The 27,437-nt window shown below is 36.8% G+C and overlaps 5 protein-coding genes across 8 annotated transcripts; 2 read left to right on the top strand and 3 right to left on the bottom strand.

Moving 5' to 3' along the window:
* Positions 1-425: 425 nt before the first annotated feature.
* On the bottom strand, positions 426-2,459 carry LOC143452497 (uncharacterized). 2 transcript variants are annotated; one of them, XM_076953498.1, is made up of 6 exons: positions 2,194-2,459; positions 1,878-2,008; positions 1,563-1,788; positions 1,302-1,503; positions 868-1,113; positions 426-733 (listed from the first exon to the last, which is right to left on the bottom strand). In XM_076953498.1, exons 1-6 carry the CDS (start codon positions 2,435-2,437, stop codon positions 496-498), a joined length of 1,287 nt encoding a protein of 428 aa, XP_076809613.1. In that variant the 5' UTR covers positions 2,438-2,459; the 3' UTR covers positions 426-495. The 2 variants fall into 2 exon arrangements, with proteins under 2 accessions (XP_076809613.1, XP_076809614.1); XM_076953499.1 differs by having other exon boundaries at positions 2,218-2,459.
* A 4,481-nt stretch (positions 2,460-6,940) lies between these two features.
* LOC143452391 (dynein axonemal assembly factor 10-like) lies at positions 6,941-8,560 on the bottom strand. The gene has a single exon (XM_076953347.1). The coding sequence runs from the start codon at positions 8,549-8,551 to the stop codon at positions 7,493-7,495; it is 1,059 nt and encodes a 352-aa protein (XP_076809462.1). The 5' UTR covers positions 8,552-8,560; the 3' UTR covers positions 6,941-7,492.
* A 55-nt stretch (positions 8,561-8,615) lies between these two features.
* On the bottom strand, positions 8,616-11,413 carry LOC143452392 (DNA-directed RNA polymerase III subunit RPC8-like). 2 transcript variants are annotated; one of them, XM_076953349.1, is made up of 2 exons: positions 11,391-11,413; positions 8,616-9,596 (listed from the first exon to the last, which is right to left on the bottom strand). In XM_076953349.1, the coding sequence occupies exon 2, from the start codon at positions 9,574-9,576 to the stop codon at positions 8,980-8,982; it is 597 nt and encodes a 198-aa protein (XP_076809464.1). In that variant the 5' UTR covers positions 9,577-9,596; positions 11,391-11,413; the 3' UTR covers positions 8,616-8,979. The 2 variants fall into 2 exon arrangements, with proteins under 2 accessions (XP_076809464.1, XP_076809463.1); XM_076953348.1 differs by lacking the exon at positions 11,391-11,413 and adding an exon at positions 10,357-11,384.
* Positions 11,414-18,735: 7,322 nt separating this feature from the next.
* LOC143451824 (tubulin beta chain-like) lies at positions 18,736-21,540 on the top strand. 2 transcript variants are annotated; one of them, XM_076952570.1, is made up of 6 exons: positions 18,736-18,896; positions 19,746-19,854; positions 19,918-20,236; positions 20,331-20,575; positions 20,650-21,044; positions 21,124-21,540. In XM_076952570.1, exons 1-6 carry the CDS (start codon positions 18,840-18,842, stop codon positions 21,337-21,339), a joined length of 1,341 nt encoding a protein of 446 aa, XP_076808685.1. In that variant the 5' UTR covers positions 18,736-18,839; the 3' UTR covers positions 21,340-21,540. The 2 variants fall into 2 exon arrangements, with proteins under 2 accessions (XP_076808685.1, XP_076808686.1); XM_076952571.1 differs by lacking the exon at positions 18,736-18,896 and adding an exon at positions 19,236-19,397.
* A 1,258-nt stretch (positions 21,541-22,798) lies between these two features.
* Positions 22,799-25,890, top strand: LOC143452994 (general transcription factor II-I repeat domain-containing protein 2A-like). Its single transcript, XM_076954146.1, has 5 exons — positions 22,799-22,828; positions 23,149-23,283; positions 23,980-25,039; positions 25,141-25,276; positions 25,725-25,890. Exons 1-5 carry the CDS (start codon positions 22,799-22,801, stop codon positions 25,888-25,890), a joined length of 1,527 nt encoding a protein of 508 aa, XP_076810261.1.
* The last annotated feature ends 1,547 nt before the right edge of the window (positions 25,891-27,437 follow it).

Below are 27,437 nucleotides of genomic sequence, written 5' to 3'. Positions count from 1 at the left end.
CTTAGCTTGTATGAAAATATCACTGTGGTAGGTGTTGTTCGAATAAAGCAGGTTTTGATATGATGATTTGTGTTGTAATGCTGACAAATTACGAGCAATAATCTTTACTTTTCTGATTTGCAAACTTGCGCACTATCAGATTACATTTGCAACTAAAGCATTTACATTTGACATGCAGTATATATACCAGTTAAGAACAGCTTCGGCTTGACAACAAAGGTTTAGTTAATCGTTCAATACTAGATACAATTGTCGAAATATATGCCATTTTGCTGAAAATATTCTATACGAATTGGTTAAGAATTGTACTGGCGCTTAGTCTTAATCTGTTTTTCATATAAATTAGAGTATTATATTGCAAACGCACATGGTAGCATACAAAAACACAAAGAAATATACAGAAAACTATTTACAGAAAACTATCCCAAAATGTGTACAAAGTGTATTATGAGCAGTAGGCTATACGCATAATTGCTGCATATATTGCGTAAGGAATCAAACCCAGTACTGTTCATTGCACAAAAGTGGATGGGATGGGTAAGTGATGCCCGGTATTATGTACTCCATCCAATGTGTCGCCCCGTAGTTCATATCATACGGATCCCACTCCATTGTTACGTGCAAAGATGGACACTCCGGCCCAGCAACAGTTGCATGGCGACGTTTAGAGGCCAAACGTGCTTGTCTTGAAGACAAAGCAACCGGAGCCAAAACAAAGGGTTGAGATAGTGATCTAAACAAAAACACGCTGAAACATTTCCACGTACAAACTTTACTAAACGTATATAACATTAATTAAAGTAAGCAGGAAAACATATTTGCGTAACTATGGAAGTAATCTATGGTCCTGTAACCAATCAAAAATACCTGACCGATGGCCTTCGTATTAATGCGGTGGTGTCACCATTCAGCAAACACTTGCGAACAATTTTTCCACCTTTTTCATTTTTAGGGGGAATCCAACGTTTTATTGCGCTCCACTTTAATTTTCGAAATGTCGCGTTTATGCTCGAATAATCGGAAGACACAATTCTCATTTCAACTCCAGCGCTTGCTCCAAAATCGCTGTCAAAACCAGGTCCGTTGCTGCCTTCAACTTGTAAAGATGATGCACTATAGAAGAAGTAAACGTTTGCAGGAATATGCATAACACAGTTGCAAATGCAATACTATTTTCTAATGTAAAAATTTTTACTTGTAACACTATAGGCCCTACATCATCGTGTAACACGATATTTTATTGCTTTGATATTTTCATAGTAAGCGCAAAATTCCACTTAAAAATGCATAAACTCACTAACTTTGTTTGTGTAGTTCTTTCAATTACGTGGTAATTCGGCACTTGCAGCAAGCTATTGTTGTACTCAGAATATGCTTGACGATGGCGAAAGCGACTGTCACCAGGGTAATAATAATAATCAGAGTGTGGATCGTGAACAAAAACTGAATCGCTGCTGATATCATGATCGCCGTCCTCTGCAATGCTTTCCAATGGAGTTATTCCTGAGTTTATAGCAGGTTTTAGTAACTCTAACGACCAATATAAAATCTTTTTCAATCACCTGAAATAAATTGACTGTTTAGAGAGTTAGGAGGCACGTTCAAGGTGGTTGCTGTAACGTCTCCATTGTATGGTTGCGATTCAAAAACAACATCATCAATGCGTTTATCGATGGGTGTAGCATTGCCTGAAGCGGCGAATATTGATATCACGTGGCTAGATCCACCACTTATCGAGATGGTTGACATATCGGGGCAATCAAGAATTTCAATGCTATTTCCCATCTTCTATAAGACAAAAAAAATAACAAACCGAATTCCGCTTACCAACAGTTGCTTTTGCCGATGCTATTTAATATGTATGAATGAAAACTTGCTTTTGATTGTTCATCATGTGGCATTGTTGCAGGATTACAGTCACCTTGAAACACTTTACGCACACCCTTTCCACCTCTTGGCGCATGACAATTTTCTGAATCTTGCTTACCGTCTTTCGAGGAATTGCATTCTGCAGATGGAAAATGTTCACAATACGATGAATTCTTCTTTGATTAAGTTGTTGTAATACTGTTACAGTCGAATGCCCAGAAAAGTACAGTATAAAATGCCTTATAATTACACAACTAGCCAGCAGCAGTTTCAATTAGAAAAGTGCATGTTACAAATTAGTAATGACGTTATAGCCTATATTACCAATTTTAACACAAACGGTTTTACGTTTTGGGCTATGTTTGTTGCTTGCAAGTACTTGAGTAGGAACGGTGTTAATACGAGTCATGAACACTTCAGCAGGCAGTATTGTGTCGTAAAATGATTCTTGGTATCTGTATCGGCTGCTAGATCTGCGTCGGCTTCGACGTCTCACATTTCTTCGACCACTGTAGTGACTCTGTGGCCCACAAGAAGTGCAAGATAAAGAACTTAACTTCGAACCCATTTTTAAAGTTTTACAGCAATATTTTTCTGCAAAAAATATTCATCAAATTAAAGTATAGCAAGTAATACCAGCTATTTCTTTATTTCTAATCTATTTTTTACTCTTCATCTAGCTATTCCTGCAATCCTAGCACTTAACGCAATTCTATTCTTGCTGTTTACGCTATTAAACGTAAGCACTCAAACAAAAACAATTCAGCTAAAAGCTGTTGAGTGTTTTTGGTTTTGTAGTGTCTCAGCTTTCCTGTAAATAATTAGCCTTTTCATTTGCAACATTTTTTTTCTGCAACCTCTTATCATCAACGCGTTTGCACGCCCAAAGATAAGCGGCTTTTTGGACCAAACCTGCCTAAGGTTAACAACTTAAAAAGAGTGGTATAATGTAAACTACCAATTTTGCATAGTTCCCAATATACCTAAGCAATAAAGTAAAATTCAATAATTTGTAATAAAGGTGTGCTGGTATTAATAAATGTATAGCATTCAACACCAGGTTCGCTAGATGGCGACAAGAGAATTCAAGTTTATTTATTTGCTGAAAAGGGGTAGGCTAACTAATGCATAATTCCACTTACGCAGTTATTCACAGGTATACCGGTATATGATATGCCTCTATGGAAGGCAAGTCCGATGTAAGTTCTGCAACAGTTAACTACGCAATGCAGTTAAAGCAATTAGAGGAATAGGGAATTTAAAAGCATAAATTGCCTTAGCTTTCATAGATATATTTCGCGTTTCCAACAAAATAGTCGTCATTTAAACAAAATGTTGAATCGGACCCAAACCTGAAATTTTACCCCGGTTGGAGCAGAGAATATTTTTGCCCATAATAGTAAGTGCAAGCAAATAAGTTGAAGACAGCCCAACTATTAACTATAAAAATTTAAGCGCTTTATCTTTTATATTTCTCAACGATTTTGGAAAGGCAATTTCCAACAATTTTCTATTACGATTCTGGAATGGAATGGCAACGACACTGGAATGCTAACACAAAAACATTATAGCAGCGTTGTTTTACCGGGGAATTTTACGTTCAATCCGTGATGATGGTTCCATTTAAAAATTGTTCTCCTTGAACAGGCGATATAAATTGGCTAATCTTTTTTCAGATTATGTTAGATTTGGCATTGCTTGAAATTAGGCGCATCAGTTTTAATAAAATTTAAAATAAAAATTAAATTTTTGTCCCATCTTGGATAATCACATGGTAAACCAACATGGGAAAGTACGTATAAATCCTTAACAATAATCTTGCTAATTAAGGAGTTTTTAGAAAATTACTCTTGAATTTGAAGTAAAATTGGTTAACAAAAACAAAATCAAAATTAATTTTGGCAACGTTTAAACATCAAAGGGACTAGTAAATTGAGTGATCTATCAAACAACGAAAGACGATTTTCTAAAAACTGTGTGGTCATTTCTTCTCCGCGTTTATATTTGTTAAACAAAAAATGTAATTTTTGTTCTGGAAAAATTATGGCAGGCAATCTTTCTTAAACTTTGCATGAAATAGACCACATATAACGTAAAAGTATTTTGTTTCCTTTTGAAGTGTATAAGCTTCCATAGTTTACCAACTAATTTTGAGAAAATGTTTATTTCATGATACTATAGTATACGAAGAGCTTTTTGGCTGCGTTGCTCTACTGTAGTGCTGTGGACAGGATCCTTTTTAATTTATTTTTCTGCATTTTATAAGATGATTTTTAAAATATGATAAATACGTGAGGCTTTATGGATGTGCAAATATCTTATTTAATATTTCCCATAACAGACGGAATGTGCTGTTTGTTCTATGTTACTCTACGCGTTTTGTATTTTTTTTCGGTGGTATATCGTAGCAAATTTTGACAAATTTGTTTCAAACCTGTTACAAATACAAACGTTTTGATCCAAACTAAGTCAGAAGTATAAAAATATTGAAATCAGCCATAAAACTTGATCCAAAAATAATCAAATATTTTGTTTGCAGGATAGACTTGACAGTCCTAGTAAGGCTGATCCTATCTTGGTTTCTAAATGGCGCACTAAAGTATATTAAAATGCTCAAAATGGAGAAAGCTGTGTCCAACATATAAAAAAATAAGGACGCAAGTGAAAATAAGAACATTTCTTATTGGAAAAAATATTTTCTAAGACACAGAACTTCAAAGTAAAGACAAATGCTAGAAATAAGGACGGTGTATCAACCCTGGGTATAATGCTAGTTACCCAAGTCGTAAAATGCATCCCACCTTAGAGTTACCAACACATTGTCAATAAACGCTTTCTTAACGACAAACTGTTACATGTCAACCAATATTTAAGTTTACAAAGCTGATGGTGGCTGAACCGTGTTAACCCAGTAGGCTATATAGTAAAATATAACGACGGAATAACTCGTATAAAATGGCACTATATACAATATAAATAGGGTTAACTTAATTTTTAATTCTTCTATACACGAGCTTTCGCAAATATAAGCTTGTTTTATCAGGTGTATACTAAGAGATGGTCTCATTACTAAGAGATGGCTGGTGTAGAAGAAATAAAAATAAAGTTAACCCAAAAGAGTGGCATCTAATGTTCTGTTTTAATCATTTTTAAGTTATTACACATTAACCCATGTGCTTGAATTCTTTGTATAACAAAATAAAATCAACTGCAACGTTAAACCAAACCTAGTTATGGGCAGCAACATCTCGGCAGAACTTAAATTCTGGGGTCCAATATTTTCGATTAAGATAGCTCAAAACGAAAAGTCTTTTAGCTAGTCTTTTGTTAATATGTCAAAAGAAAGGCGGCAATATAATGGCGGAAAACAAAATTCAGTTTTGTGCCATCTTGTAGTTGAAAGAAATTATCGCGCTGTCCCATCTTGGGCGATCTCCCATTACGGGTGACTTTCCCATTGTTATTATCTTTGCATTTTTTGTCTAGAAATTTTCATTTTGTTGTTCCATATACTGGGATTTTACAGCGCAACCAGTTTTTTATTTTATAATGCTATGTGTTTGGCTCGGTATAGCCGAGTGGTTGGACCTCGGGCTCGCAATAATGCGGACCAAAGTAGCGTGTTCGATACCCAGTTGCGTCATCGTTATAATGCCCTTAGCTGAGGCATTAACGGCACTTGCTCCTGTTCAGTGGACCTGGTTAACAATTTGGGCAGTACTATGAAAAAATAAAAACAAATGGATAATAACCGGAGCGCGAGCGATGAGGGATCATCACCGAGTTTAAGTCGTGCAAAGACTTTCCTCAGTTACAGGATAAACATTAACACACCATACCATCTTCCGGTTTCACATTTTTCTTGTTGAAATGTTCAGGTTTAATTAATTCAGTACTGATATTTTACAATGCCCTATAGGCCTATAAATTATGTTAAGTTTTGTATGAAATTATCTAATCTATAGCAGTTTTCTGTTTAAAATATTAATATCAATTGATTTCTGTTCTGGCAAATTCGAAACTTTATTTTCTTGTTTGCAATAACCGAGTATGACGAATTCCTATATAGTTAATGTAGATTTTTATTTCTCGTTTGAATATTTTCAGTTTACCAATTTCCTGTGTATAAGGCTATGCTGTAGGCCTATACTTATTTCCAATTCGTTTAAATCTGTACTAGAATTTTAGACCTACGCGCCCCCAATTTTCCGAGTAAGTTACAGACATTTTGAAATGATATACTGTAGGTCCATGCTTGATTGCGAAAGCCAAAGCTTGAGTTAAAGTATCTTGCAATACAGCAAATTACCGTTGACAAAAACTGGATGTTGGTCAACTAGTGTTTATGAACCAGGTTTTCGGGACAGTTTGCTTTTGAAGGTAGCCTGTATAGTATAATAGCTTTTATACCCAAACTGAGGAAAATCTTTGCAAGACTTAAACATCTTCGGGCGATGATGATTCATCGTTCGAGCGAAACTACAACGGCATTTTCAAGGGGTAGATACTACAAAACATACGATTTTAGTTTAGAAAAAATGATTGTTGTATACGCACTTATTGCAGGAACTTACAGAAACATAATTTCGTGACCCATTGGATACTATACCAGGTAAAGAAATTGAATGCAAATGTCAAACATATTCAGCTACCGAAAAATTATCCACATAAATATTTTGTTTATGTCTGTATTTGTGTGCGTATATATTGTCTTTTTTAAACTGTTAAGGATATAAGCAACAGTTAGCCTATATGCTTAGCACAGAGGTTATGCGAATCCGGCATACCGTTACGATAAATGTCGAATAACTTCCATACGTACAAAAAATAAATTATCTAGTTTAGCGACATTTTCAAAAAATACGAATTATTTGTCAATAAATGTTTTAAAATTTTCGTCTGAATGATTTCGATGAAATGAAAACCTGTTTACAGCCCAAGCATTGCAGTATTATGGGTTCCGTCATATAACGCATATTCGTATATGCACTATCGTCGCAAGTTGCAACGCAAGACATTAACAAAACTTGGGTAGTGTTCAGTTAATTCTGATTAACAAATGCTCAACAAATTGAAATAATTTCTTTATCGAAGTGTGCAATGCCTTTTCACAGTTAGAAATACTATAACTTCCAAAAGATTCCGTAAAATTATTTTCAGTGGTAATGAATGATACCATTAACATTACGATAGAAACACATCAAAGCTTTATTTCTTAGGAAACTATGAAACTAATTCAAAGACAAAGCATTTACAAAAGCACGTATACATCGAAAACGTATAAAAAATGTACATATGTGCCAAATTATGAAAACTATATCACAGTTCAAACAATGCCAACAAACATAAAATATAATTCCCAACAAAGCAGCTTAAAAAATAGAAATATTAAGGTATTGTTTGGTTAAATTTCTTGTTTTGATACGACTTTTTATCTGAGTTTTCACCCATTTAGTCATAAGTGTGCTTCAAAAACAAAAAATATGCGAACGATGGATTATGAAAAAATTACATTGATGAAATGATTACAATAAAAATATAAATTTGCATGCCAACTGAAATTTATGAACTGTCCATCACGTTGTCACTTAATCAAAACATTTGACACGAGCCAGATACTCTGCTATATTCTGTTAAGCTTAGTGACAATTATAACTCTTAAAGCTTGATCAAATGCTACACACACAGCAAGTCCAAGTTTATCTGGGCTCCAATCCATTCCACAGACTGGCTGTGTGGATAGTGTAGCATTTTGAAGGTATTGTAAAGAACCTGCAACACCAGTTTTTACACCATCCTCCACTTTTACACGCTTTACAGGATAATCATATTTCCACAAAGATAAGGATCCTGAGCCCCCAGTGGTCATGAAAATATCTCGGTTCTGTGGAAGATGTTTGACAAGCCAAACTGTTGATTTGTGGGCCTTTTCCTCCAGAGAAGCAAATCCAGTTTTCGAGTTGTGTGTTCTAACATCGAACACTCGAAACTTACCCTCCAGTGAACTGGCCACCAATTTGTTCATAGAAATATCTTTTCTGTCAAACTCTACTGAGCATACACCATTTTTGATATTTGTTTCCCATTTGACCGACATGTTTCGTAAATCAAACATTTTCACATCACCATTGTCATAACCCGCACATACACAACGCTCTTCAGAGTTGTAAGCGTCACCGAAAGCTACAGTCCAGCAATCACGCCTATCTTCTCCATCTTCGGGTTCCATGCATGCCACAGGGGCATCCCTTTGACGAACATCCCAAACTTTGACCGCTCCATCTCTACTCCCTGTTACTAACTCAGGTGCACCCTCGCCTACACCCATTCCCCCCACACCATCGATAGCATTAATAATTTCTGGGTGGGCATCACATTGATATACTGGTTTTCCATTTTCCAAGTCCCAAACATAAAGTTGACCTTTGAAATCACCTGTTGCCAAGTGTCTAGACTGTAGAGAAGATGCAGCAAAAGTTCCACATTTTAAAGATGTTGGGGTTTCATACACCTTCAGCTGAATTAAATCTCTGTGGGATATTTCGTACACATGTAAAGCACCCGTTCCACGAGGATGACTTCCAATTGTTACAAACTTTGCACTTCTCGGAATCCACTTGCAATCATATAGTGTGTAATTAACAGACTTTTCCATATGAGATATTATCTGCGGTTTTTCCATGTCTACAAATCTAGCATATATGGTCAGTCAGCTAGAATAAATACTCAAGCCAGAAATTCATCTCCTAAAGAAAGAACAATAATAGAACAGGAATAAAATTAAATAAATGAGTCTCTTGATGCTTTTCTCATTATACTACAAGTGAACTATCATAACAATTTTCCAAAACTGTTCGTACGAAATTGTGATGCTTAAAAAGCATTGTCATGCACAATAAAACACAATGTTCAATTTTGCCACTTTAGGATATATATATATAAACTCAACAATGCATTTTACTGTAAACCAGTGTTAACTCAAAAATCTTGACTAAACCAAACATCATTCCTATTCTAAGGACACTTCCAGTTGATAATGCAGACACTGAAAAATTGCACCAACAGGCAACAATAAGTTGTACTTTAACTTTAAAACATTATCATGTATCTCTATTTATTTGTCCACCAACTTAATAAACCCAAACCTGGTTCGGATATGATCGCTTTAATAGAATATGGCACCGATGTACTAATGTTAGCATCTTTGGTACCTGATGATGCAGGCGTAGTGTCAACGAACACTTCATCAACAACTCTAAAACGAACAGGTTCATTAATATCCATAAAAAGGTCATGTGTGCCCTCCTCAGTTTCATACTCCCACACCCAAACTTGTTCAGAGTCATCAAACTTTGAAGGCTGTTGAAGTCCTTCAGGTGGTACAACAATATCGTCAAAGAAGCCAAGACTTATGGTGACACTGTCGGATGAGCATCCTTTAATTTTTCCAGTTAGCACTTCATCCATAAAGGGGCGAAACACAACATAACGAAAATGAACCTTTGTGTGTGACGCTCCATCACCAGGAAATATGAACGAGTCCTCAAACTTCAATATGTCAAATAAGCATATGCACAAGCCGACATTATAGATAACTTTGTTTGCAAATCTTCTATTTAGTTCGGTTTTCACAGCTTCATCAAGAGTAACATTGAACAGCCAAGGTGGTATTTTGATAGTGTCAACCATGCTTACCAGAGTAAACATGTTTGCAGGAAAAATACAAACTGAAACACAAATAAAGAAGAAAAACTAAAACAACTAAGGCCACTACACAACTGATAGCAGCCCAAAAAATGAAAAATGTGAAAAACATGGTATTTTAGGATAACTATAACTGAGTTAGTTTAGGTTAGTTTGGCAAGAAGTAATTAATGACAAAAGTTGTACAAACTGCCAAACTTCTTATTCTGGCTTTAATTGTGGGTTTTAATCTAGAGGGAAGAAACTGCTAAAAAGTGAGATAGCAGGGTTGGAAAAAAAATAGCAGAACATCCTCTACACCAGTGATTTTCAACCTTTTTCATACCACGACCCATTTTAACAACCCAATATAACTAACGAACCTCTTCCAAAAATTTTGATTCAGGCATATGTAATACATTTGTGTGTGTGCAATAGCACAAAAAAATATAATTAAAAATAACATAAATTGTGATACCACTCTGTTGAAAAAAATACTCATTTATTGAATTGGCATTTATCAATTGGCGTAATAGTGATTGGTAATTATTAGTAATTAATAGTGATTGGTAATTGGCATAGTGATTGGTATTTAATTGTCGTCTTGGTGCCCACCAGAGAAAAATCAAACGACCCACCCGGGGGTCGCGACCCCCAGGTTGAAAATCACTGCTGCACACCTACAGTACAATGTCACAAATGCCATTCATATCTTCTTGCAACCTATACACCATGTACCATAGCCAGACACTGAAAGGTTTGCAATAATGACAATGATGTATAATGTTTGGAAATAAAACTTACATATGAAAATATATTTCTGCTAAGAATGCAAACTGAATCTGAATCACCACAACCAAGAACATTATGAACTGATCATCAAACACAGCAGGTTGCTTGTTGTTTAGGTTACCAAGCAATGATGGAAACATTTCAATGTTTTTTTTTCACTGAACCTAATCTTGCATTGCAGTTGTTGATATGAAGTTGTTTGTTTAATCGAGTTGTAAAAGCTAAGTTGGGTTATCCATAGTTTCCAAGATAGTTATTGAAAGAAAATATGTCACAAAACTTGGTACGATTTACGTGCAGATACTACCTCATGCAATACAAGCTTTGTTTATCTAAAAACTTGATTGATCCATACAAAACATGTTTTAAGAACTCTGTACAGCGTGACAAAGTCGTTGTACATGTCATATCAAAATTACTTTCCATAAATAAAGCAAGCAGGTTTGGTTTGATTAAATTAACCATTGAAAAATTGTGCGTGCAATTTTCATTAAATATATTATTGCCAATATTGTTTGAGACGTGGGGAGGTAGGATAGGTTGCCAAGTGTATCAAGTAACTTTATGAAAGACTTGATTAACAAATCTTTCAAGACAGCCGGGTCAAGATGTAATCATAATGACTTAACAAAGTATGTGCAATTTCACACTATTCACCTAAAAACAGAACAAACAGCAAAGATTTTGGTAACCATACAAGCAAAGTGTAGTATAGTTGGCTGTATAATTTTTTATTGATTGTTATTGAAATTTCGCCAATTATTAGCCAATGGTTATGGCAGTTCATGGCTGAATAGACGAAACCGAATAAGTGACATAGGCTATTCTCACTCTAGACTCTGCATTCTGGTTTATAAACACACACAACCTATGGCCATAGGCTTTTGAAACATTTCGTTTTTTGTGTGTCTAAAAAGCATACATTGTTGTTCTGTCTAAAAAAAGAAGTAATTGTTTTCTCATCTTCTTCTAAATGCAAACAAAATACCAAACATTTGGAGCATAATAATAAATTATAAAATATAAACAATACAATACAATATCACCTCAATTCCTTGCCTGAATCGTTTCAAATTCTTTCGGGTATCTGCTGTTACCATAGACATCGGAAACATAAACATGATGTTTCTATTTCCGATGTCTATAGCTGTTACCAGCGCAATAAAAAGTCCAAGTGAGACTAGAATATATATGCAAGGAGTGGTAAGAACAACAGCAAAATTTTACTTCAATAGTGCAAAAACTTAAACAAACGAATAAAAGGAAAAAATTATCGGTAATTTATGATTATAAAAAGCAATATGGTAAATAAATGTTATTATAAGATATTTTCTAACTAAATTAAACAAACAACTTTGCTTTCCTTGCGGTTATTAATATCCAAATACTTAATTGGTGAAAACAAACAGAAAATCACATTTCCATATTTTTTTAATGAGTACCAGTACCATAATGTAATTACATAACGATATTAGATAAGGGATTGAGTTCTATTTAGACATCATCATGATAATCACATAATGCCATGAGTTATAATTTTAGCTTAACACGATGTGTAATGAAAATTACTTTGTTAACTCGCCTCGTTTTATCTTAATTATTTTTTGTGTTTTGTTTCTGCTTCGGGCAAATGTGTTTGTCTTCGTTGTAGATTACGACTACTACACGGTTTGCATTGTGACAAACGAACATCTTTTGAGCTGTGAGAATGTGTTGCTTTGCTTATTCTTATCCTGATTCTATTGTTTCACATGAAGGATTTTACGTTTAATGAAGCTGTGATAATATTATGATAATAACCAAAGGTAAAATACAGATTGTGTAAGATTTACAATTCCCGTACTTATGTGTCGTTTTAGCAAAGCGTAACACGAGTCACAATAACTTCCTGTACTATGGTTGTGACGTAATATTTGTGCCTTTCTCGCATGCATTTAGTTTGCCAGAGTGAGTGTGTTAGCGTATATTCTTTAATCAAGTTTTGTAGTCACCGGCAACCAGTAATTTAATACAGTTGAATATAGCTAAGCCAAAATGCTAAAACATTAACTGTTGAATGAAATGCTGTTGATGTGCCAATGTTCTGTCAACTTGTAATCGTTTAAAGAAGAAACAATATAATCAGTTTATACAATCAACATATTTGTGCAAACTACTGAACAGTACAATTTAAGAGAAGCTCAGTGTTAAGTCAGACAACTTTGCTTGTCGGCTTCACAAGACAATCAGCTTTTAGCTGAACAATCGAGTCTAGGGTTGACAAAGCTAAACAACGACCTTGAGGCTCATCCATATCGAGGACAATAAACATTCAGACAATCATAGATTGTATTGGAGTGGCTGGTACAGTCAAGTTCAACAACAATAACCAACCATTTCATTACAAAGCTAAGTATAACGGCATCATTTAGTACACGATGTACATAAATAGACAATGAAAATTAACATTTTGTTCTGTTAATTGATTACAGCCTACTGTTTCGGCTATTTCATAATACCTTTCTAAATTATGTAGAAAATGTACATAGTGCTTTGATGATATAAGTTTATTAGATTTTAGATTTTTTAGGTTGCAAAAAGAGCAAAACAATATATGTTTTAAGTCTTGTGTTTTTTACAGATTTGAAAATGAAACCGACACTAGCGGTCGCTAATACTTCACAAATGAAATAAAAAATGTACTCATCTGTCTGCGTAGGTAGACCGGCGTGTAGACCGGAATGTTAACGTCATTGACAGCCAAAACTTGTTGCAAACAACCACCGTATGTAATTCTTAAGCCTTAAATCACAGTCCACATTCAACCAGGTTGCAGTTCTGTTTTACGCATTAACAAAGCTGCAGTAAACTGTTGCTCGATTGCCATGTGAAACAAAGGGGCACAAAAACTAGTAAACCAGAAAGCTTGTTTTCCATAAACGAAGTGTTTTTGTGTTTGTGGCAATTTTGTTTGTGCGTAAAGAAATTTAATGATGTTTCATGGAAAAAAAAATTAACAGTAGTTGTTAGAATTTAATGTTTTTTACAGAAGTTGTTAACATTTCTGTCAACAGTTTGCAGTTAGCATTTCTTTTGATGATATATTGCATCATACCGAAACTTTTTCGCCATTGCCTGTGGGGAGCGAAACATGGTGTTAACCTTGTAACACCATGGTAAAACTATAACATGCTCACAAACATTCAATGAACGGGAAAAAGCGAGGAAGTCCCGAGGGCAACGTATCTAAAATGTTAACTAAACTGTGGTGCTGCAATAAAGGAAGGTTAACACGGCCACCGAAACCAAAAATGTTAAAGTAAACCGAAAAAAAACTAAAAACAAAAGAAACAAAGAAGAAACAGATGATTTTATTAAAACTTACGTTTATATGCACGTGAGGAAACGTTAAAGTCATCATGCATTAATTTCATATGGACGCGGATGGTTAAAATTAAACACCAGCAAACTAAAATCCATCTCAGGGATTCGAATTGCCAGGTTGAAAGCAATATAATAAGGCTCTCAGGTGAGCGGGTACATACAAATACATAAATGTAGTTATGTAGGCTACACCCTAATTTGAAAAACATACGTCATACCTCTGCTTTCCCACGAACAGATTGAATGCTAAGATAAATGTAAATACGTTGACTAGTGTACATGCATTAAAGATCAGAACTGGCTTGAAGTACTACACGGTACAATAACGTGACACTTAATTAAAGTTTGTCGATATAATCCTGTAGTTGATTATGCCCAAATAAAGTCGTGTCAAGTTGAAAGATGAAGAAAGATGATCAGTTGAAAATTTAAAAATATGAAACCGATTATAGGGAAGAAGTAGCCAGATGACGATGTGGGTTGTCGGTTTAGAAGTAGTAATAATAAGATTAGCCATGTCATCTCTTGTGCTTGGTAGCTGCGCCTTTTTAATGGACTTAAATCTAAATCGGACAAATTCCAAGGCAGTCAAAGTTGCACACAATGACAGATGTTAAAAAAGAAACTCAGTAATTCAACGAAACAGTGTTTTTTAACAGATGCATGGCGTATATATTAATCTAGAATCTGCTATAGGTTTTTGTCGTATGTAAGTCTTTAGAGCATTTGCAAAATTGTGGTATTTTTTATATTTTTTAACGATTTTTGAATCACATTCCAAAGTTTAACATCAGAGATTTTTATCGATTGTTGACTAGTGCTTTTTAGCAACATGTGGGATGATAATTTAATCAGGTTTAAAAAATTTATTGCAGCAAACTTGACAGGTAAAATAAATACATTAAGGTACATTAATAAAAATGGTTAAATCAAATTAAACTTGGGTTGGAATTGTTTCATATGAACTATACTGGATGCAAAAAAATCGTTTAGAAATGTACTGTGTGGAAAATTGTAATACGTTTCTTCAATGCGTTTCGTTTATCTTCTGGCCGTATCCAGTGAGTCATTACATCATTGTGAGTCATGCAGCATTCATCAATAATTTAAACTTTAGTTAAAACGCCAGTTGCACCTGATCAATACATACTTTGTTTATTACGGCTCTTGGCGTAGTGTAAAGCAATGGTTCTTAACCGTTTTTGGAGCCACCTAAATTTTGAAAACACCAAATGGCTATATGCGACCTACTCTATATTCTACAATATACCTCATTTTAGGCAATTGATTATATTTAAAAATTAAAATAATGCATACAATTGGTAATAGTTTAAGTAATCCCACCAAAAATTACATAAAATACAAACCTACTAATTTCATTTAACTAGTCATGTAAAAGAAAGAAGACTATTAGTCTTATTCTTCTTTCTTGGTTAGTTGGTACATGGGGTATTTTGGATTAATTTCAAGAATGAGTGTCTTCCATGTTAAATTTGATCAAAAGTGTTTCTGGGTTGCAAAGCAAGAAATTCTTCAAAAATCTTGAACAGGACTTCAGGGCAATTCTTTTTACGTATGATGGGATAGCACTTGCTTGATTTTGGCAGTGTGCCTGAAAATATTACGTCATCATTCAATTTAGTCAATCCAAGACAGGATGCTGACAAAATACAGCAAGTAAACAGAGTAATATTGACACTTCCCAGAAAAATCACTGATATAGAGCGCTTCAATTACTTGGATATTGCAGCAATAATGCAGGACTTGCTTAATAAACGAATAATGATCAGATGAGTTTGCTTACGGCAAGATATAACTCTAAAGTAGACTTTTCTTTTGAAAATACATCATAATGGAATAGTGGCAACCTGGCTTTGTCGCTTCTGAGAATGGACGGCATACAGACAAACTTCATACCTAAAAAATTCGTTCGTCCAACAAAAGCAGGGCCAAACATAGGAATGTTTAAGTCAAGCATTGTTCATTCACACAATAAAAAAGCTATGTAGTAAGCGGTGCCGTGTAGGAATGCAATTCATCCCCATAGAGATAGGGATAAACGAAAACGGGCACGACTGGGCATGTTGGCTACGGAGACGCTTGTTTTCCTATCACGTTTCCAAAAACTTTTATGATCTTTACACCGGTTGATGTCAAACAGCTTTTATTGAAATTATCGTTGAATCTTAAGGCAACCGACTCGTCATGGTTTGCGTTGAATCTTGCCTTTCTTGCACCTCGCTTATCCTTTTTTTGCGCTTACAGGAAATCCTTAAAAACTAAGGCACACTTGTTACGCCCATCTTGAAGCAATTTAGCCTTTATGACATACGAAAATCGATGTTAGTTTAGTAACCTATTACTTTGCGCTGCCATGTAAAAGGCACAATATGTTGCATTAAGGTAAAGGCATCCGCTTGTCACACATTTTTTTCGAAATTACGGTATATTGTCAAAAAAATTATATTCATTTTAATATCATCTTTATTTTCATGAAAACAACCTGTAAGTTCTGTGCAAACAACAAACTGCGTCATTGACAACTTTTGCTTTCGAGGGAAAGATTTTATACTACAAAGTTTCAAATGTTCGTTTAATCCAGCCCGCGGGTCACATGCTTCCTAAATGAAAGTTTTGTGCGGCTCAGTTAAAAGTTTCGGTTGTTATGTTTGCTAAGTATATTGGCAAGTAGTTTCAATTTTTACAAACAGCAAACAGTTCTTGAGAAAACTTTGACCGATAAAATTTGACCAAAAATATCGATTGCATCTTAGACTTAATGGTCGTGCTGAACTACTTAGTCGAAAACGTTTTTATCCACGACCACTAACTGTGTAACAAAGTTAATTGATATGCGATGCTTATTGAAAACGTGACGTGATTTTTAGTCGAGTACGTCATTTCAGTTGGACATGTCAGGTTTAGACTGTACCTCTATGATTTGTACATTTTTCGCTGATCTGTTAAGAAAGATTTACTTTTAGATGCTGTAGTACAGTATGATTTTCAGGGACGTCGTATGTCTGTCAACCTGTAAGCAATTAATGGATTTTACAATGCCAAAATGAAGCGAACTTATTGGAGCAAAGGCAAATATACATGAAATGAATAACTAAAACAACGATTACAGCATATTTATATTCCTTGCACATTTAATGATTGTGGTACGAAACGAGATCTATTAGCCCAGATAGAAACTGATTACTGCCAAGGGAGTTGTTAAAATTTGTTAAACTTTGTCCAAAACACATGTCTGATGTCGTACAGGCATGACTGTATTCTATGAAAGTATTTCTATTAAACATAAAAACAGCACAATGTTTGTAGGTTTAACACTGTAGTCGTAACGCAACCCGAACAAACGATGCTTGTTGCAAACAATGGTGACAACATCAAACTTTGTGGCTTAATACAATCAATCATTTAATTCTTTCATGAATGCCGCAGTTGGGACGAAACATCACTATACTGTAATTGTAGTTTTTACAGCATGCGTTATAATGCTGAGAGAAAAAGTGACGAAGCCTAAAAGGCTAAAATATTGCCTGAAAACAGCCTACTGAAGGTATAAGTTTGCCGATAGCAACTAGCACGGCCATTAAACCTAAAGCACGTTTGCTAAAATAATAAATCATTAACTATTAGGGCAAATATATGTAATTGTAGGCCACCATTTAGTGGCCTTGTTGGTTGTTATCAACAAAATAATACCATCAAGATTTTCATGTACTGTTTAGCTTCTTATGTTAAGTCACGCTCTCCCGTAGGCCTACATTAGCACATGCTTTAAACAACTAAAAGACATGTAGAAACCGCTGGAACCAATCCGCCCACGAAATGACGAGAAATGAGATGACTGATATAAATATCATTTCATGAAGCAATATATAGCCAGGCCAAGCACCTTAGAGAGAAAAGCCGGTGTTGAAATAATCTGGCGAAAAAGATCGATTTTCAAGTGGACTATTTGTCCTTTGAAACAAATTTTTGTTTAAAGAAAAACGGTGGTTTTTCCATTTGTTGAAGCAAGTTCATAGTTATTGTTCGCTACTGAGAAAGGTATAGAGGTGAAGCGTACGTGTGCTTCGTACACTTTTCTACGTTGTTTTCGTTTGCGTCAAAACCTAAATCTCCGAAACAATGTCATTAAGTATTGTGTGGTTTGGATTAAACTTCATGATAAGCCACAGTATCTGAAAATGTTTTTGACAAATACGTTGATGTGATGTCACACACATCATACATCTACTGCAGCAGCTGACTGCGTCGATGGGATGCTTTAAGCATTGTCTGATCAATACTCACCAGGCGAGACCTCACACAAGACATCACGTTTTTGTCGTCATGAAGTATACGATTGGCCTTTAGGGATCGAACTAGAATAAGAAATCGATTTCTTTAACGCTAACTCATGCATAATGCTAAAAGAAAGAGCATCCCAAAGGAATCGGTTTCATTAATTGAATTGTTTATATGTGGCAATACGAAGATTCCAGCAAGGAGGAGGCTGAAGAAAAGATACTAGGTTTGGGGGTTGTAGGCCACCAACCTAGTTTTGCATTTGTTCGGCGTATTCAACGAAGGTCTTTGCACGTTGCACTAATGAGACAAAGTTTTCTTATCTCTTGATTGAGATAATGTTCATATAATTAATTGGGCACTACCTTGGCAAAAATATAGGCCATATCATTTTTCATTCCCATTCTTTCTTATGTCGTTATAGTCATATAGTGTATCAGTATCAAACAGTTGCTACGCAACACCAGCCAACAACTTCACAGAGCGTTTAATGAGAGAAAATATCACGTGGTAGGCAGGTTTGGGCCGCGGCCATGTTAAATCGAATTATGACTGTGAGAGGTTACCTAGGAGAAGCCTAAAAACTCTCGTGTTGCCAGGTTACCGCCCTAACAATGGAGAATCGTTAGGCCTTCCCTTATTGGTCTGTGACCGGTTTTGAAAAAAAACTGTGCGCCGAAAGAGAAAAGGGGGAGAAAGCATTACGTCACACAAAAGATGTTTCTGGTTTAAAGCTGACTATCCCTGACATTTGTCTTCAGTCTGCGACCGAGTTTATACGAGGATATTTGTACTTTTGTAGCAGTGTTGTATTTATTATTTTACCGATCAAAATGCGTGAAATCGTTCATCTTCAAGCCGGCCAGTGCGGAAATCAGATTGGTGCCAAGGTATTTGTGACATTTAGCATATTTTCATTGAGGGTATACTGTATAGTTAAATCTTAGTGCAAAAGGGCGTGTTGTTGCAATGATCTCAAGAATTAGTTTAAATTACGCTAGGTAACGCTAAGATTAAATTTGGTTAATTAAAATTAATAGTTTGTGAAAAGTGATACCACGCCGTCCATGGATTGGGTGTGTGGCCGATTGGAATTTAAATAAACGCGCCAACAGCATTTTCTATAGTATTGTGTTATAACCGCTTGGAGTTTAATGAAGCGAAGAAAGAAGCGGGAATGTGTTGCGCGATGCGCGGATGAATACATTTGCGATTCAAAAGGCGTTGTAAAGTGAACGGTCGTAGTTGGTAGTTCATTTCGTTTTGTCTATAGAGTCCATAGAAGCGAGTGTTTTTGTGCAAATATTGTGAGCACAGACAAGAGTTGATTAAAAATGCGAGAAATAGTACATCTACAAGCAGGTCAATGTGGCAACCAGATTGGGGCAAAGGTTGGTTAGGCTACATTACAGTGTCTTACGTAGCTTGAATAATTAATTGTTTCAAAGGAAAAAAGATTGTATCATAAAATTGCCATGGTCTTTGAAGGAGTTCTTCAATTAAAATTGTGGTATAACGTGTGACATTGTCGCCGTTATTAATGTTTAAGAATACCAGTTGCGGCTACCTAAAGTCTGGGTAACGGGTTTCCTAATGGCGGCAAAGCACGCAACTATTTAGGATGGTTTTTGAAGAAGTCACGTGATTAATCAAAACGGTTTCGCCATTCGGTTTGAGATTATTAATCTTTTTAAGTAGGTCGTATTGATTTTTTGCACTGATTAATCGCTCTCTTTTAGTTCTGGGAAGTAATCTCTGATGAACACGGTATTGACCCAACTGGTACGTACCATGGCGACAGCGACCTTCAGCTTGAAAGGATTAACGTTTACTACAATGAGGCTACCGGTATGTTTTGTCATTAATGGTTAGTTCCTGCTTTACCTTGGACTAACCCAATTCTGTTTTAAGGTGGCAAGTATGTGCCCCGTGCCGTCCTCGTCGATCTTGAGCCCGGTACCATGGACTCTGTGCGATCTGGACCTTTTGGCCAAATCTTCCGACCAGACAACTTTGTTTTCGGACAGAGTGGTGCTGGAAACAACTGGGCCAAGGGCCATTACACAGAGGGTGCTGAACTCGTAGACTCGGTCCTTGATGTTGTGCGAAAAGAGGCTGAGAGCTGTGACTGTCTTCAAGGCTTTCAGCTTACACACTCACTCGGTGGAGGTACTGGATCGGGTATGGGCACCCTGCTTATCAGCAAGATCCGTGAAGAGTACCCAGACAGGTGCAGTGATTTTAGACGCACGTTAAATCTATTTCGTGCTTAGTGGGTGTAATATCATGGTTTTTCACGTTGTTATCTATTTTATAATCTGCAGAATCATGAACACCTTCAGCGTTGTCCCATCGCCAAAAGTGTCTGACACCGTCGTTGAACCATACAATGCCACCCTTTCCGTGCATCAACTTGTTGAGAACACCGACGAGACTTACTGTATTGACAATGAGGCGCTCTACGATATTTGCTTCAGGACCTTAAAACTTACCACCCCGACCTATGGTGATCTGAACCATCTTGTTTCCGCCACCATGAGCGGTGTTACCACATGCCTCCGATTTCCCGGTAGGTTTGTGGAATTACTTTGTCTTTGTAACAAACAAATGTACCAAAAATTTCGAAATTCATCTGTCTTACAGGTCAATTAAATGCTGACTTGCGTAAATTGGCCGTCAACATGGTGCCATTCCCACGTCTTCACTTCTTCATGCCTGGCTTTGCCCCACTCACCAGCAGAGGTAGTCAGCAATACCGTGCCCTCACCGTTCCAGAGCTTACCCAGCAAATGTTCGACGCCAAGAACATGATGGCTGCTTGCGATCCTCGTCACGGCCGTTACCTCACCGTTGCTGCTATGTTCCGTGGCCGCATGTCCATGAAGGAGGTTGACGAACAGATGCTCAACGTGCAGAACAAGAACAGCTCATACTTTGTTGAATGGATCCCCAACAACGTCAAGACAGCCGTTTGTGACATTCCACCACGTGGACTTAAGATGTCCGCCACTTTCATTGGGAACAGCACAGCCATCCAGGTATACATCACAAAGTTACAGCATGTTTTAAGAGCATTTGCTGTTTTAAGAAGTTTACTCACATGATTTTTTTTTGCAGGAACTCTTCAAACGTATCTCCGAACAATTCACTGCTATGTTCAGACGTAAGGCTTTCCTCCACTGGTACACTGGCGAAGGTATGGACGAGATGGAATTCACTGAAGCCGAAAGCAACATGAACGACTTGGTGAGCGAATACCAGCAATACCAGGATGCTACAGCCGAGGAAGAGGGTGAATTTGATGAAGAGGAGGAAGAGCAAGAAGATGCTTAAGAATTTAATTCGTCCAGTTTTATAAATACAACTCTGATTACTATTTCTTTACTTTCTACTCCACAATTCTCTCACTTTTTTCGCAAAGAAATCTGGATTGTTCTTTCGACTAATTGTACGCTAATATGCCTTCTCTCTGTATCAAGTTACATTTAATTGGAACGGAAAGAAAGTAAAATAAAACGAAGCATGGAAAGTCAATTAAGTGTTTTTATTACAGCAGGAAGGCGCTAGCACAAGTGTTTTGCCGATAGGTATGGAATACTTGTTTACTACTCCCGTAATATGTATGGCGAAGGTTTGTGAAACGTTAAGTGCGTTCTTGTAAGTCATGCAGCATTGACAGGGGATGAAAAATGATTGGTATCTTAAGAAAACAACTCACCTAGCGCTCATTACCAGCTCAAGGATGTAATACCGGTTTTCAAAGGAACTGCTGTTTAAACTTGCTTGCTGTCAATAGCCTCTGAACATAGTTTACTGTAATGACTAAAATAACAACAGTAAATCTTTTTAACAGAGTTCGCAATGTTACTTTCCTCCATCAATGCTTTTGTTGTCGGAGTTTATGACAAGAGCTAATTCAGCATTTTACAGTGATACAGGCAGGTGATGGTGGTGAGTGCTAGTGTCGGGCTTGCAATTAACGGAAATATTTTCATTATTCGGTCCTGTCCCGCTACGCTACCTCTGTAGTGCGCTTAGGCAGGGCACTGACGAATGGTTCCTAATTTGGGAAAAAAAATTACAAAACACATAAAAGTGTATCTATCGCAAAATGAACGCAAATAAGCTCGGAAGCCGGGGATCCATCGTTTGCGCCTGTTCATGCAAAGTCCAACTTTCGCAGTCACTAGCTGGAGTTTTCTTTAATGATCTATTTTCTATACTATAGTGTGGTTTCTTTTCGGGAGGCTTTACAGTTTACAATTAGCTAGTACTGTAGTGGCTCTAGGGTAAGGTGAGCGAGGCCGTCACCTCGAAACCCCCTCCAAGAGGGTCCCCCACCCGTTTGTGTATACGCACTCTAAAAGAACAAGTATTGCAGACGAGTATTATAGTTAACTATTCGCAGTTTTCGGGACAAGAGTCATTCATTGGTTCGTGATGATTAGCTATACGAACTGAATCTACTAGAGTGAAAAGTTGTATAAATCGAACTTTTGGGTGAATTGGTCTCTTTCTGCTTTGAGATTACTATTATATAGCTTGATGATTAAACGGTCAAGTGATTTAAAACATCACATTAAAACAAAAGGAAAAGAAATTTGTGCTTTCTCCTGGCAAACGTCTGAAGTATTAGGCGCAACAGCAACATTAGCAACAAAGAAATGAAGGGCGTGAAATCTTAGGAGCCATAAAGTAAAATTTAGGGAGCGAGAAACTGAGTAGAAATGCATAAAAATATCTCGTGCAGTTTATTTTTGAAAGAAAAGCAAACTTTTATGCATTTTAGACCATGTCTATATTGCAACGCTCTACTCCAGGGGTCGGCAACCTACCGCCCGCGGGCCGGATCCGGCCCGCCATGCGAAATCGTCCGGCCCGAGACATATTAATTAGTTATCACAAGAATACGGCCCGGCGTGTCTTATTGAGTTTCAAACTGCAGTCTTTGAAAAAATTGTGGTATTGTTACGCCATAAGTATGTCGTACTAGTCTATTGTTACGCCATAAATCTGGTGAGAAGGCGGTAGACTAGTATCTCGTAATAAGTACGAGATTGTCTGTAGATTAGACTAGACTAGTCGTTATAGATACAAAGAGAGACGCACACGAGCTTCAACCTAAAGTTTGTTATAATTTAGGAATTTAGGATGTTAGCGAAACGTCGAAAGGTTGATGATGAGTGCCGAGGTTTTAATGAAGAATGGACGGAAAAGTACTTTTCCATACTACACTTTGGTAAACCCACGTGCTTAATTTGCAATCAGTCTGTTTCTGTAAACAAGGAATTTAACCCTATTCTAACTAGGCTTGGCTTCTCCCGCACACTGTCATAGCAAAACGTGGCGTACAGTTGCATTGATTGCTGTAGAAACTTGAAATTTGGTGACTTTTCCTAAAAAATGTTCAGCTATCTGTCAATGTTTGTTTGATAAAGTTGGATTTTGTAATTTTTAAGTTATTGCGATATTTTCATAATTTTCCTCTGCTTTGCTCTGCTCTCCGCATTGAAGCGTATTACTCATTTACGCACCAATAACTCGACTAACTATTCTCTTTCGTTCTCTTCTCGCGGTCAGCTGGTTTTCCGCACAGCGGGGACGCGGCGTAACAAGAAGAATTTCTACAAAAGTGTCACTTTTAGAAATACTTAATTTACACAAAATTCACTTTCTTTAGTTTTACAATTATGATGTATACAGAAAGCCAGATGATTTTTCTACTAACCTGTCAAAATCTGATCAGTTTACGACGTATAGTTTTCTAGTAATTAACGATTGAAAATGTGTGTGCGGGGTCGGCCACACCTAGTTTTTTAGTAAACTCGCAAGCCTGGTTAGGATAGGGTTAATATTAAGCGTCATTATGACACAAAGCATTCGAAGTTTTCGGAGTACAGAGGCCAAACGAGAAAAGACAAAATTAACCGTCTTAAACTCTGCTTAGAAAATCAGTAAAGTATATTTCAAAAGCAAAACACTGAATCAGAAAAAAACACTCTGGCAAGCTATGAGGTCGCCAAAGTAATTGCAAAAAACATGAAACCTTTCACTGATGGTGATTACGTGAAAGACTGTTTGATGGCCGTTGTCAAAGTCATATGCCCTGAGAAAAAAAAATTATTCTCCGATGTTAGCCTTTCTGCAAGAACTGTCACCCGACGAATCGAAGAAATGTCACAGGATGTAAAAACTCGCCAACAAGATTGTCTAAAAAATTTGCAATACTTTTCAATTGCTATTGACGAGAGCACTGATACAACGGACACAGCTCAGCTTGCGGTATTCGTTCGTGGAGTCAGCTCAAATTTTGATATTTTTGAAGATTTCGTTGAGTTAGTTCCTATGAAGGGCACTGCAACAGGAGCAGATATTCTGAAGGCACTGTTGCAGTGCACTAACAGTTTGAACCTCGATCTGTCAAAATTGGTGTCGGTAACAACCGACGGAGCTCCTGCAATGATCGGTAAAAATAAAGGTGCCGTTGCTCTGCTTCAAAAACACTTGGAAGATCTCGGACGCAATGACAAAATCTCAAAGGTACACTGTTTAATTCACCAGGAGGCGTTGTGCGCCAAGACAACAAACTTGAAGAGTGTTATGGACACAGTGGTGAAAGCTGTGAATATGATTTTGTCTCACAAACGGAATCACCGACAGTTTCGCCAGATGTTACCAGAAGCAGAGAATCAATATGGTGATGCCCTGTATTTCTGCGAAGTTCGCTGGCTAAGTCGAGGAGCTATGCTTGCACGAGTGTATGAGCTGAGAAATGAAATAGCAACGTTCCTTGAAAATACAAGCATTAACGCCACAGAATTTCGTAATCCAGAATGGGTATCTAATCTTGCTTTCTTAGTAGATTTAACGTCACATCTGAACAAATTAAATTTGCAACTTCAGGGGAAAAAACAACTGATACATGAGATGTGGAGGCACATTCTCGCATTTGAAACAAAACTGCGACTCTGGGAATGTCAACTGGACAAAGAAAATTATGTTCACTTTCCTATACTGGAGGAAAGCAAACCTAGTAGCAACTAGCAACACTACATTTGTCACTGTGATACGAAATTTAATTACTGAATTTTCCTCACGCTTTGCCGACATTCGTTCTCTACAAAATAAATTCAGGCTATTCTCCGTTTGATGTGGACGCCAATACCATTCCCGAAAAATTTCAAATGGACCTTATTGAAATGCAATGCAGTGACGAATTTAAGGCAAAATTTCATACAAAGGGCATATCGCTGCTTGACTTTTACAAAAAGTACCTTCTTGAAAGTGGTCTTTATCCTAGCTTGACCAACAATGCAAAAGAAATGGCATCTATGTTTGGTAGCACGTACACATGTGAACAAATGTTTTCAACAATGAAATTCACGAAGAGCAAGCTAAGATCCCGAATTTCCGACGCCCATTTAGAAAATTTTCTGGTTCTTGCTTCATCTGACTTGTCACCAGATGTTGAAAAACTTTCACAAAGCAAGCAGCATCAAGTGTCACATTAATGCTGTGTTGTTGAAGTGTGAATACATAAATTTTGTTCTTTTTGTGATTGGTATGATTGAGATTGCAGCAATGTAATGTAATATACTCAAGTGAGTGTGAATTATAGTATTAATGAAAATTCCGGCCCGCCAAAGAGTTGTACACTCGACATTTGGCCCGTGACTAGCAAAAGGTTGCCGACCCCTGCTCTACTCTATGGCTTACAGAATCAGATGCTGGCCGTCTGCAACGTGCACACAATACCACTGCACGGCTGATTCTCCGCTTGAAAAAAACCCGAGCACCTTAAACTTGACTTCAAGTCAATGCATTGGCTACCTGTTGAATTCAGGCCGCGATTCGAGATTTTATACATTGCTTTTAAAGCTCTAAGTCAGAGGTGTGGGCTCGACTATGTCAGCAAAAGTTTGTGCCGCTATCGCCCAAGGAGAGTTATGTTGTCCCAGTCTAAGAACTACCTTGTCGGACCACGATGTACGGGGGCAAAATGCTTTCCGCAGCTGCTTCCACTCTTTCGCCGTGCTTATCAACCCTAAGCTTTTTATAAATGCCCAATATTATCGTTTTTACTGACGTTTTATTTGTGTTATACTCTTAAAACTGTTATTATCTATGTCGTATTTTTAAACGCCTTTCAGCGGATATTTTTTACTGAAATAGGGCGTTATATAAATAGTATTATTATTATGTAAATTCAAAAATTTTCGGGGTAGTATGCTCTTGAACCCCTGATAGATTGCATCGTCTCCTATAATTTTGGAGCCCACAAATGTCGCCATACCTCGCCTCGGGTCCTCCGTAACCTAAAGCCACCACTGTCTGTTGGCGATAAGGAATCATTGCTATTCGCCAAGTACAGGCCTAAGTGTGCAACTGTACATATAAAGATTCCGATATCATATGGACATACATTATAGGCTTAGAGTCTAAGCCAGTGAGACTCTTAGACCACTCTTAGAGCCTTAGACCTACCAGTTTTATATACTACATAATTACACCTTGTTCAAAATAAACCTGATGAATTAGCATGCTTAACTATTAATATTACTGTAATGTACAGAGTTTTATTTCATATGCTATTTTATTCAGAAAATTACACTATCGTTTTTTAGGATAGACCGATAGAGTAACAAAATGAGTGTATTAAAAATATCCTAGCCCTACTATTGTTTAACTATAGTAGGCCTACCAATAATAATATAACCAATAATTGTCAAAATACTGCCACCTAAAAGGCTATCACTGCAGATTATTAGTAGCATTAGCGATTATGCACATGTGTGCACATAGTCGTCTATTAAGGTTGAGACAAGATCCTGATTTAATATTGTGATGTTAAGCTTCTGCATTTCATGAACCATTCATTCTATACCGCAATCATTCGCTCTACTGCAGTGATTTCCAACCGTGGCTCTTAGGGCCGCATGCGGCTCCAAGCTGGCCTTCTTGCGGCTCTCATTGACCCCTGAGAATCCCACAAAAAATATAAAAAATCTATTTATATAATTAGGGCGATTATTTTTTGACTTGTCAAAAAAATGTCAAAATTTGGTCAAAATTTATAGCGTTACATCAAAATTGTTTACAAAGTCTAAAATGTTTACAAACTTTTCATTTTTCATCTTACAGTTACACCTTGTAGCCTACTAAGCTGTTGTAAATGGCCCATTGTCGACTTATTGTGAATCATAAACCGCCTCCTGAATCCTAAACCGCAATTGCGCCTCGCTTTGACAAAGTTGTTCAAGCTCAAAGCCAATGCCAAGTTGGACGTTAAATTGATTTGTGTTATTTTTCTTGTTATTGTTGCTATTCGTTGGTACATGCTTTAAAATTTTCTTTATTACTTGAGTGTTTTCATGCGGCACCATACGTACTCTGAAGTTTGAAATTCGGCCCTGTCACCAAAAAAGGTTGGG

Source organism: Clavelina lepadiformis, chromosome 4 (genome assembly GCF_947623445.1).
Source record: "Clavelina lepadiformis chromosome 4, kaClaLepa1.1, whole genome shotgun sequence".
Lineage (NCBI taxonomy): Eukaryota > Metazoa > Chordata > Ascidiacea > Aplousobranchia > Clavelinidae > Clavelina > Clavelina lepadiformis.
The sequence above is the reverse complement of the archived record's forward strand: the minus strand, read 5'-3'. Positions and strand labels throughout refer to the sequence as shown.